The sequence below is a fragment of the Rhynchophorus ferrugineus genome, unplaced genomic scaffold (assembly GCF_030347505.1).
Source record: "Rhynchophorus ferrugineus isolate W39M unplaced genomic scaffold, kcgeb_rfMv2 rfM2, whole genome shotgun sequence".
Taxonomy (NCBI): Eukaryota; Metazoa; Arthropoda; class Insecta; order Coleoptera; family Curculionidae; genus Rhynchophorus; species Rhynchophorus ferrugineus.
Window position 1 is genome coordinate 88,238,957 of NW_027472581.1, and position 13,584 is coordinate 88,252,540.

Consider the following 13,584-nt stretch of genomic DNA (forward strand, 5'->3'; position numbering starts at 1 on the left):
TATAGCCTAGAATCTACCTTTAGCCCAAAATAAAGGCTTTAAATTATAATAAATAATAATAATATAGTTCTGCAGATTTTATCTAGTTAGAAGTTTCGCGTAGAAACGAATAATATTTAGTTAATTTCTAATTTATTTAATGAAATATTACAACTAAGTTAGTAGATAAGTTACTTGTTGATCTTTCCGCGGAGTTTCCCACATTATCTATTATAGACAAAGTTCTAACGTCATAAACTTCTCACTATTCTTGCTTCGGCTTTCAACATCCATCCTAACTTTGACTAGTTATTTCTCCCACCGGGAGTATAAACTTTTAACTTTCTCGCCAAGGAAAATTTTACATAAAACAGGGCCATTTGTACTAAAACATCGAGTCGGCTCCCCATGGGTAATAAATTTTCGGGTTAGCGCTAAGTACATCTGATAAAGTGATATGGCCTAACGTGTATAAGTAACTTTATTAAAGTTTGAATATATTTTCGACCGAAAAAAATCCTGGGTAAAATTGGTTTTATTAGACGGTGAGTTAAAAACTTTATGGTTTTAGCTACAAAAAGGGTCACAGTTTGGTTTCCGATTATTTTTTTCTAAAATTCAAGACTTTATTGTTGATAAATGTTTATGTATTCTTAGGGTATTAGCTGCCTGCGTGTTGTAGCAATTGCTACGACTTATACAACTTATATTTACTACCACAAGGCTATCCCCTGGCACCCGCTTTTTTAATATTTTTCTTTTAGATATTCCTAGGTGACCACAAGTTTTACGCAGACGACATTGCCTACTTTGTTTCTTCAAGAGTAGCACCGAACATCCAAAGCAGACTCCAAAAACCACTCGATGAGACGGTCCAGTGGTTACATTTCTGGAGGTTGCAACTCAACCCACAGAAAACCCAGACCTTTTTCCACAAGAAGCATTTCGCACCGAGTATTTCGCGTCTTAATATTTAGAACGCCAAAATTCCATGGTCAGGAGAAGCCACCTATCTCGATCTTGTCTCCAATTGCCTTGAAGTTTACGTGGAACCCCCATAATCAAAGATTCCTCCAGAATAGTCAAGGTATTGTCAATATGCTGTTCTCGCTCATCATTCGGGGCAACGATCAGTCATTCTTTATGGCAGCACCGCCTATCTAAAATAAGTCTCATCTAGCTAGGTGGAACGTCTTCAAGTTTTCCATAATATAGGGAGAATAATCAATTCCCCCTGGTTCGCCAGGAATAATCAAATTCATAAAGAAACAGACGTCCCCCAAGTTCATGATTTTGAATCCGAGCTCTATTCGAGATATTCCTCCACTCCTCGTCTCTCGGACAATAGATGTATTTCCGAGCTGGCCGATACATTAGGCTAATAACTTATTCGGCTCTTAGTGGCCTTATTCTACCACAGCCGACGCTGCCCCGTCGTGCTCTAACTCCAAATTGTCTCAACTTTTTCCGGCAAGCGATTAACTCAGGTACGGCGAGCTGCATGGTGTGATAACGACGCCATGTCCTTGCCTGGCCCTTGTGTCTCTCAACGGTGTTACCGGTTACGGTCTTTAATAACAGTATCAGTTAGGGTCATAGGATCAGTTGCTGTGTGGAGTTTAGTGGGTAGCCAAGAGGCAGTTACCACATAACCAGTCCAACTTGCCTATTCCTGCGGGTCTCCCCGACTATGTATCCGTAACAGGATTCCCCTTACCAGTTTCGGGCAAAAAAAAACGTTAGGGGACAGGATTGATACTATGCCATGTCAGGGTATAAAAGATTAGCAGGATGGTGTCTGTCTCTTTTATATTTCATTCCTTTCCTTTACCAATTCTGCCTGTACCTTGACCCAACATAATAATCCTGTCCATCCTCCTAACAACCACGACTGGACCAAAAACAACGACGAGTTGATAATTCGGAGCAGTGTTTGAAGATGATTAAGCGTAATAAACCCGAGTTTTTGTGAGATATATCGATATATAAGAATGGATGAAAGATGGCTCCATTGTTTCACTCCTAAGCCCAATCAACAGTAATCCGAGTGGACTGCACTCGATGAAACCGCTCCAAAGCGTGGAAAAACGCAACAGTCAGCTGGCAAGTTTATGGCGTCTATATTTTGGGATACGCATTGAATAATTTTCATTGACTACCTTGAAAAATGACGGACAATCAACAGCGAGTGTTACATAGCGTTAATGGATCGTTTGAAGAAAGAAATCGCCGAAAAACGGCCGCCTTTGAAGAAAAAGAAAGTGCTGCTTCACCAAAAAAATGCACCGTGTAACAACTCAGTGAAAACGATGGCAAAAATCCATGATTCCAATTCGAATTGCTTCCTCATCCACCGTATTCTCCAGAACGAAACTGAGGCCTGTTTTGAAGCAAAGGACAAATCGTACTTCAAAAATGGCATCGAAATGTTGGAGGATTGCTATAATCAGTGTATCACCTTTTACTATGGTAGGCCGGGGACTTTTCAATTGAAATGTTAAGTGCCAAATATGACTGTTCCATCTGAAAAACATATGATTATAAAGAAATATGACTATGTTTATAATTATATTTATTTGCCCATTCAGTTAATGTCGATCAAAATTAAGAAACTCAGAATATTCATAATTTTTTCTTCAATGCATCTATCCCACGAGTCAAAATATATTTGCAGCATCTAACTTAAGCAGTAGGCATCTATCCCCGTATATATTATTTTTATTTTGTTTATAAATAAAGAAATAAAACAAATAATATTATATTTCTCCTAATTATTTTTTTCCTTAATTAGTATACAGGCCAACACTAAAGTATAGGATTATTAAATGTTTGTCTTCTGTATGTTAATAAGTTCAGGAAGGGTTTTATTAATATTCATCATCCCAAATACAGCTTCGGAAAACTCAGTAATTATAGCTTGACCAGCATATATAATTACAAATAAGAAAAAACTTGCTCAAAATCTATTCGCATATTGTACTTATTGTAATTACACAGTGAGATTCATTGAAATTCGGTTTCTGCGAGCTGGAAAAACGGGAAAGCGCCCGATTAGTACCTTAATAATCCGTTCATTCCGACTGCAACCCATACCGCAGCCGCTCGTATAACGTAATCGAGCTGCATTAAACGTAAAACTTAATGAAAACAGTTCGGATTTAGCAAATACCGCAGGCACCGTCCAACTTATTTAATCTCCATACACGAAGCGTACCGGGTGACGCTATCGACAACTGTAAACCTTTCCCTTATCATCGAGTTAACTTTGTTTCCTACGGATTAGGTCGTTTTAAAGTTGGCGACCGACGACATTAAAAGGGCCCTTTCAGCATATTAGCAGGCGAGAGCCAGTGTTACATTGTGTCAAAACCGTTTCCTTCAATTAGCCTAATGGACACGCATCGGTCGCAGAAAGAGACGTTTTATTGTCGGCCACTTATTATCCCATTAAAAAGTTTGTCTTTTTAATGGCGTGTCGTTTATTCGCCGTGCGCTTATTTGCTCGGGTGATATTTCAACTTTCCTATAGCGTAACAACACCAAAATATTGTAATTTCATTTAGAACTATGTAAGAAATTTTATTTCGAGGCAGATAAATACAGATATTCGACAAAACATTACGATGGTCTCTATTTTGAGAATATACACGTACTACAATGGTGAATACATTCGTCTACAAAAAACGTCAACAAGATACTCCTTGAGATACTCCAAGAGACTATATGATCACAAAATATTGATAATTTAGAAGGGTATCTTAAATGGACGCACGCGAAACAGTGTTTTAGTTTGTTCATTTGCGGCTAGGTGGCTAGAGGAATAAACTTAGCAGCAAATCTGAAATTTGATACTTCTTTTGTTCATCTGCTTTCAAAAGGCTATTCCAGAAAATAAGAAGGTGTAAAAGATTATATTTGGTGAAAATAATCAAGAAGGTACTGGATATTTTGGACTTTTTTGTTAATTATATACTTCCTATACAAACAATTTGATTTATATACAAATAATTTCGGTTTAATTTTTTTCGACAAAGCTTTTGTTGAAAGCTTCTCTTTCGAATTGGAGTATCTTTCGACAAAGCAAACTTAAAAAACTTAGAAACTTACGAGTTAAATATTCTTATTTTGTTAACTGTGTTTTTATGGTTCTTTTTTGGATAAAATTATTTGTTTAAATCTGAAGACATCTCAGATGTTGTGTCCCATGATATAGTACCGTTTCAAATAGAATGCAGAGCTTTCCTACATCTTTCCACAAACTTTGTATACTTAAAAGTATGTATATATTAATTTTTGTATTAAATCTGTTATATTTCCTTTTTAATGTATTGTTAGTATAATATATTGTCATTAAACATTCTAAGAATGATTCTAAGAATACTCTTATGATATGATAATTGCAATGGGACAGTCCTCTTACTGTTGCGATAGCCGCGGGTTCGAATCCTGCTGGGGCATGGTTGTAAATTTATGTTTGTGATTGTTTAAAATTTGTGAATGGTCTAGGCAAGAGTGTAAAAACCAGGCTGGGTAAGACCGGATGTCTTCTGGGGTGATTTCTAAAGTTGGTCACTCGCCAGTCGGTAGGCTTAATGCTGAGGACCGTGGTTCGGAGCCTACGTTAAACTGTAGGTCCAGTCCAGATAAACCCATAGTTGGTAAAAGGAGACCTTAAAATGTATTAACAAATTTTCAATGTAGCATTGCAAATTTTATATATATTTAAATAAAAAGTATTTTAAAACTTTTATTGAATTTTTATGTTTACAATTTTTAACAATTCCATCGCTCAGTCATATCATACTGCCGAAACTTTGACCATAACCTTGCAATCTTTGTTCGTTCGCTCATCCAGGCAGAGCTATCAAACTGTCATCAGACTTCAATGTCAATAGTGACCTTAAAAATAGGTAACATATTTTCAAAAACTTTTAATGTTCATTTGAACATTTCCTTTTATAAATACCAAATATTCCATCTGTATTGACCGCAAACGCCTCATTGACAGCTATACTTGCACCTGCAAGGAATTTATCGTTTTTAAACTGGACATTCATGTACCCTATGTCTATGCTGACTTAGGCCCTGCCTGATCCGTCTTGACTTCTAGCTCATCAATGAATACTGCTCTCACAATGGCATGACCATCTGGTCCTCCAAGTCGCGTACACAATTATCGAACCATCACTTTTTGCTTCTCAAATGCCGCACTCGCTGAACAAACACAAGCTTCACAAGTTGTCATATCCAATTTTACCTCCTCTTCACGAAGATAGTTAATAACTTGGACCTATTCCAGTCCTCCCATGTTTGTATCGATTTTACACACTTTGAAAACCGTGAAGATTTAATAATATTTGCGTACTAAAACTCCTTCTATGTGAATGGACTAAAATAGATTATGAATAATGCAATAACTCACAAGTTAAAATACTTAAAATCAAAGTAGCATTGTCTTTTACATCTTAAAAGCATCTTATTGTTCTCTTTCTCAAAGTCACTTCACATCATTGCTTGTCAATCTGGTTAACTTTTACACAATGATCAAATAAATATCCAATCATTTTGAAAAATATCTTGACAATCTCATGTTCATATACCTTCATTGTCAATATCACATCATCACCATCATTAACATTAACAATACACTGTTGTTATTATCACAAAACTTTGAATAATCTTTACTAAATTTGTCCATCCCATGTCTTCACCAAGTCTCATCATCTCTTCAATCGGTCGCAGCTCTCTCTGCATCTCCTATACTTCAGATTGTCCAGTATAATCTCGATTCATCCAAAATATCACTTCACGGAATTCAAGTTCGCGTTCACTGCTTATTCGATGAGTGTATCCAAACCATTTCAATATATTCTTCGCCCCTTAATCGTATAACTTCAATCAAACTACACAGTTAACTTCGGTAGGAATCTGCAGTAACAGTATTTCACTTAACTTAAGGGTTCCAAAATGGTATTTTCAGTCAATTTATGTGGTAGCCATTTCCCCTTTATTGGATAACTAGCGACCCGCCCCGGCTTCTTACGGGTGCAATGCTGATACTAAATTAAATACACTACAGAAAAAATATGAACGTTGTATATAAAAACATAGCGGCCCGCTCCGACTTTGCACGGGCATAAAATATATATGCCTATGTCACTCAATGAAAACATGATTAAAATCGATCCAGTATTTTTGGTTCATTCATTACTGCCCTTGGCCTGCACGCATTAAATTTGGAGTAAAACAATTCCTCTTCCCCTATACTTACTATGAAGATTTCCTGCTATCTTTGGAATATCTAAATTCATACAATTTTTATTACATTACACATTTTTAAACGCAAATTTTAAATTTGTAATATCTCCGAAAATATTTGTTTAATTTACATGCTGTAAGGAACCATATTGATCTATATTAATTGCACACTGTATTTAAGGTACTTAATTCGATAAGGATTAATGCCGTATTGCTTAAAATAGCTTCGTAAATAAGCCATTTTCTCACGTAAAAAGTAAACAATAAAAATGGTTAATGTGGGTTATCCCTAAAAGATAAACATATACCATCGCGGACTTTTTTGTAGACCTTTTTATGGTGTACAATACTGTAGTACATTAATTTGATCTAACTCGTAGGGTTAGGCAGCGTTTTTGCTAATTGCTAAATAAACCTAAAAAAATAGGTTAATTTACGACATCACGTTAGAAACCTCTAAAATTAGCAATGTTGCCTTAGTATATTATGCATGTATTATACATATAAACCTTCATCTTGAATCACTCTATCTATTGAAAAAAACCGCATCAAAATCCGTTGCGTAGTTTTAAAGATTTAAGCGCACATAGGGATATAGGGACAGAAAAGGCGACTTTGTTTTATACTATGTAGTGATTATCATTACATGTCGACCTCGGGAAATTTTGTATTAATCTATTTGAAAGTTTTTTGAGAGTTTGAGATTTTTTTTGGTCCTATAAGTTGTTCCTCATCATTGACATCAAAATCACTATTTCTAAACTGTTAAAACGAAAACTGACAGTTTAGATATGACGAAGTGGTATCACTATAAGTTTATAAAAGTGTTTTATGGGCTTCACCTGATTGGATTAATTAATTGATTAAAAAATTATTAATTTTTAGTCGTGGAATCCATTTTATTTCGTTTGAAAAATATAAAAAATATATCTAATGATAGACATTTAGACAGATTTTAGATAAAATACTCTATACCAATTTATCCGATGAAAATCTTAACTTTCTTCAAAATTAAATTCGAGTGTATTATATTAGCATAATATCAGTGTTAAATGGTCCGACAATAATTACGTATAAAAGCTTAACATATATCCCTTTAATATCCGAGCTCATTTTCTCCATCATTATTCACCGGAATACTTTTTGTCGATTTATTTCCCTTTATTTTCCAGATGCTTTACTGGTCTGTCCTATACTCGTTTAAGAGGACCTCTCTTAATCCGCTGTTCAGAAGGGATAGATCCGGATTTGTGTTAGATAGAGTTTTCTCTCTAGAAGTAAAATAAATCCTTGTTTTATTAATGTACTGTCAGTTCGATACATCCGGAAAATGTTACCAAATCGATACATTTTACGCTAAATCTTCGTCTTATAAAGGTTTACAGTGTTGTAAGTTTAGTTATTTTTGGATTATATAGGTCTTTTAAGTTTATTTGGTTGTAAACACAGTAATTTATTAAAGAAAATGGCTTCGTTGTTTTTCAAATTATTGATGTTGATCCATGATGTTCAATACACTTTTGCTTGTGTGTACTTGAACTATTCTTCCTAATATTTCTTCACTCTGATTGAAGTACTACCAAAACGTGTTCTCTGAATATATCAATGGCTTCTTCAGGGGGCGAAAAACTTGGACCAAAATCAATGATATACGAAGGATGTGCCATTAATTTCATCTTCTGGCCAGGCAAAATAAGTGGTTGTTTCAGCCAATGTGCGGTAGCTTACACTGTCATGATAAAAAATGATTCTTTGTTGCTGCTTCTTTTTTCGTAGTTCATGAAGTGTCTCTACTAAGCAAATGGTTGTGTACCATTCAGGATTCATCGTTCTACGTTGCTCTAATAACACGGATGACACATGTCTAATTATTCCAAAGAAACAGGAGATTATTTGCTTTGCTGTGCTTCGTATACGAGTCGCCTCTGATCGATATGGCTTGTCTTAGATGACCCGTACAATGTATTGCTGTTTTGCTGGGCCTTATATTCTTATATTCAAGATTATTCATCTGTGTAGTTATTATACTCAGCTTTTAATGTTCTTGACAATTTCTTTGCATCAATTGACACGAACATTCTATTAATCTTTTGGAACATTATGCGGGATCCAACATGAACAAATATTTTTGTCGCATAAGTATCTTATTGATACTCATCATACTGAGGTCGAATAATGTTTATTGGGACAACAACTGACTTTGGACGATCTTCGACGCTTTTGTCTTGTGCTTAATTAGGTTTTACAGTGGTTGAGTCATTCTTGTTTTGATAAGTCATGTCCAAAGTAGTAAAAATGCTCACGAATTAAAATAAATATACAGAAATATAAAATAAATATACAGCTCTGAAAATATTTTAAATCTAAAATCTAATGAAACTGCTGTCTACCAATGGCAATTTAGCAAGTTAAATGGTGAATTAAACTCGAAAATGCTTTTGCATGACAATGCTCAGTCATAAGCGGTCTTTTTACACGATATGTGATAGTGTTGTTGCAAGATAAGGGGGAAAAAGTTGTATATAACATAAAACACTTCAGCTGAACGGGGACGTAACATAATTGTGATGATTTCTGTGAGTGAATCGGTTTATTTTGTTCAATTTCTCTAGGAAGAAAATGGATAAGAATGACTTGCTTATATATGATTGATGTACTACCAGAAGGCACTGATATTGCCTCTAAAAACGGTTGGATGAATGTGGAGATATTTATCTAGTGGCTACAAAACTTTAAGGTGCATATCCATCCGTCTGAAGCTCCTTCTTCTATTAATATTACATGGACATATTAGCCACAAAGAGCTAAACGTTATTGAGTATGATAAAGACAATCACATAAGCTTCGACTGTTAGGCCATGTGTTTCTCAAGCCTTTCAAACAAGCGTATGGCTCAGCAAATGCATTATGAATGTGTCAGAATCTTGGTGTTTGGCTCACAGATTATGACGTTGCCGGACTGACAAACATAGCGTTTACCATAGCCGCTAGATTAGAGATAGCCCAAAGCAGTTTCTGTTACACTGGTATCGAGTGTTTATTCGATATGATCTAGCCAGTTAACAATCCAGGCTCCTAGTCAAGTAACATTTGAAAATACATCGGGGAGTTCAAGCTACATCTGTGTCGTCACCTCTAATTCGACTTTATGAAGCAGAAACAATCACGAGCGTTAAAGAATTAGCTTCCGTTCAGTACGAGATGAGAATATTAAATATGTGTTTAAGTTTTTGTCACCTCTTTCAGATGCCTCACAGAAACAATTAAAATATATTTATAAAAACAAGTTATGGAGGACCAAATATACTAAAGCCGCGAAGGTCAAGAAAAAGAAGAAAGCGAAGAAAGCTGCATCTGAATCATATCAGGAGACCGAATGCATAATTTGTGGCACATCATTTAATGAGAATTGGACTCAATGCCAAACATGCCAAGATTGGATTGAGATTGGCATGTGTATGTAAATCTATCAGATATGTACTACAATTGTGATATGTGTATCGCCAAAAAACGTTTAAAAATATGCAAATATTTGATTACTATTTAAAGAGGATTTAAATGTAATTCATCGATGTTTTTATTATTTATATATTTTTGTTCAATTATTTTTTTTTAGTTTTAGTTGTGCTCTTATTAGTAAACATAGCCATATTATCAAAAACAAAATCTAGCTCGGGGCTACGCCCCATTCCCCTACATTGTACCAGTTTTTCTAAATATATGCCACTTTTAAGTGAACAGCATAATTTAGAAACCTAATATCAATACTAAGATGTTAATTTAGATGTAAAATAAATTTTAATTTAGACTAAGTTGATCATATTTTTAGGTACCTTATATTTATACAAGATTCTGTAATATACTTTATCTAAGTAATCTAGTGTAATTTTGTTTATATCTTGTTTTAATACTGCATATGTTAACATAGACCATGGTAATTATGAATATTTATTCAGGACTATATACCAGTAGAGACTTATTGCGTGTGTGAAGGTCTATTCTAGGTTTCTACATGAGGTCGAATATATTAAGCAATTTTTTCTCTCCTGATATTCGAGCTTGTTACTACTCGAAAATGCCCTTGCGACCACTAGACCTTAGCACTCCCCTGGGAAAGGTCGGCTATGTTTAGCCATGCATGTCGTGAAAGAAACCGTAAAAATTACGTTTATTTTTCTACGGTGTAGTCGACCAGCTAATATGTTTATTTCAATGAAACAGGTTATTTGTTGGGTAAAATAACATATCAGATGATATACAGAGGTTGTTTTCGTTATGTTAGAGTAAAACTTACTGATTACGATCTGAACCTGAAAATGACAACTAATTGGAAAAGATGCCTTCAACGTTGTCTGTAATCTTTTAAAATGCCCTTGCCAACAGATGCATTTGGAGTTAAAAATGGATAAATATAAGATACAATATTTGAATCCTATAAAGTATACTGTTAAAAAATGTTTGTTTTTAGATGAAAGAAAATTTTATGAACTAAATCTGGGGGATATGGTTCATATAGTATAATTAGTAAACATATTCATTGATGTCACTGATAATAATTGATTCCTTGTTGTCTCACCAGCTTGCGTAAATAGTTATAATAGTAATAGGAGCAGCAATTTGTAGGTAGTATTCCACCAATATTCCTTTTGCATTCCAGAAGAATTACTGATTAGTATTTTAAGCCGAAATACCAGGTTATGTCCACAATGTGCACTTAGCTTCCAACAATTTAAAGCCTCAGCCAAAATTCTTGACACTACCAAATGATACATTTAGAGCTTTCTCTAAATCTCTTTTGATTAATTGGTAGTCCAATAATCAATCGTGAAAACAAACAATTATCCTACTATACATTTAAATAATCTTTAAAAGCAGGTATATGTTATAAAGTAAATAAACATGAACAAAATATACGATACTTACTTATGTGATATAGAACCATAGCATTGGTGTCAGGGTTTTGCTTCAAAATATGTTGGAAGGCGGCGTTGATGGGCGCGAAAACTGTCATTTCTTCCGATTCCAGGGTGTTGTTGCAAACTTTGCATTGTTGAAGGTAAGAGTAAAACTGAAACAAAATATATTGTCAATATATTGATAATATTTGTAACAGCACAATTAAAATAACTCGAAAACTATTGGGTTTAATAAGACACTGTTGTTGTCTAGGGATTCACTTGATCCTCCATTACTCTATTTGAGTGAAAGTGCTGTATAGTTTATTATCTTTATTATTTTATTTCCAAATAGACAGAAATAGATATATAATAAGTACAAGGCGCGCAGTCGAATTTTGTTTACAGTTCTAAGCTTAATTTTACTTTAAAAATATAAGGATGTGAATTCAAAAATTATGAGGTACGATTGCGATAGGCCAGGCAGTCATCAAGAGGAATAAATTATAATTTTTGAATATAATATAATAGTTTTAAGTTGTAATAATATAAAGATGAATATCTGACAATAATGTAATTCACTCTAAAGTAATGGTAAAATGTTGATTTTAGAGCATCGTATATATGCTATATATGCTCGTATATTACAGCCAACAGTTTAAATTGGAATAGTCAATATTTCAGATAATAAATTACATAAAAATAAGTAACATCGAGAGCTTAACAGTTATGAGAAATCAATATAATATAACAAATAACCAAATTATTAAAAAATGAACAAAAAAATGTATAATATATATTTCATTAATATATTTTAATAGTCACTAAATTTTGTTCAAGAAATATCTTGACATATATGGGTTAAAATATTTTAATCAGTTAAATAGTTAAGAATGAATATATTATTAGCATTTAATTATTTTATAACAGAATCAAAATAATGTATATAGGTTCTCATTGACATTGTCATATTCTAAATTAATAATTTATTTGATTAAAAAATATTTTATATATAACCGTAATTTTCCCTTCCTATACAATAAACTTCTAAAATGAATTTACGAATCGTTTGTAACTATTTTACATTTATTAGTTTATATACTGAATTATTTGTTTTCGTTTCTGTTTGAATTTTCAGTTTGCATTTACATTTTTTATATTAACAAATTATAACTATGAAAATTACTGTTATTATGTAAATTATTTCTATTTTATATACCACTTAACTTCAATCACAATCAATTTTAATAATCACAGAGAGAAAAAAAATAATACCAACACACCAGTTTGGATTTATTAACAAGCACTCAACAATTGACCAGGTCCACAGAATAACAGATGTTATTGAAAAAGCCTACGACAGTAAAAAAGTATGCTCAGCTATATTCTTAGATGTAGCACAGGCCTTCGATAAGGTTTGGCATGAAGGTCTTGTTCATAAACTACAGAAAATGCTAACAAAACAGTACACCTAACTATTAAAATCGTACATTACAACTAGAATGTTTAGAGTCAAACAAGAAGAAGCTTACTCTACAATAAAACAAGCTAAAGCAGGTGTACCACAAGGAAGCGTACTGGGACCAATGCTTTATCTACTCTACACTTGTGATATATCACAAATGGAAAATATTACGATGGCTACATTTGCTGATAATACTGCGATTATAGCTGTCGGAGACAATAGTGAAGAAGCCTCACGAAAATTACAACAGGCAAATGACAATATAAATAATTGGACACAAGCTTGGAAAATTAGTATTATTGAAAGTAAATCTGTACATATGCAGTTCACCTATAAACAGACTGTACAAGCACTCATAACATTAAATAATACTATTATTCCATATAGCAACAACACTAAATATCTCGATGCAAAACTTCGCTGGAAGGAACATATAAAGAAGAAAAGGAAAGAACTGGAATTGAAATATAGGAAAATGTACTGGCTAACTGGAAAATCACAATTATCACTACATAATAAATTGTTATTATATAAACAAATACTGAAACCTATATGGACATACGGAGTTCAATTATGGGGATGTTCTGCAAAGGGTAACATAAATAAAATACAAATGTTTCGGAACAAAGTCCTGAGAGGTATTGTGGGTGCACCCAAATACTATAGGACAGATTACCTACATCGAGACCTTCAGATACCCGCAGTCAGTCAAGAAATCAAGAGAATTGCAAGGGGGCATGAGGAAAGACTCAATTCTCACACGAATCTTGAAATATTGCAAATATTGGGTACCACCAGAACAGGACACATACTCAAAAGAATCAAACTATCTGTTCTTGTGTAGTGTTGTGTAATGAGGTGTATATATTAAAAAATTCAGTAGTGACATGTATAAACATTATTTCACCAGAGACTGAGATAGGGCCGATAGGTCCTCCTAGTTATATACCTAGATTTAAGTTATCATAAAGACAAATTGTAGACTCT

General features: G+C 33.7%; 1 protein-coding gene across 4 annotated transcripts in view; it reads right to left on the reverse strand.

Moving 5' to 3' along the window:
- Positions 1-13,584, reverse strand: part of Fas1 (fasciclin 1 Fas1 domain-containing) — a 559,086-nt gene that overhangs the window by 135,568 nt on the left and 409,934 nt on the right. For all 4 annotated transcript variants that reach the window (XM_076396810.1, XM_076396808.1, XM_076396812.1 and 1 more), the window contains exon 2: positions 11,161-11,305. In XM_076396810.1, the coding sequence (XP_076252925.1) occupies positions 11,161-11,305 (145 nt within the window). The remainder of the gene's footprint in view (positions 1-11,160; positions 11,306-13,584) is intronic.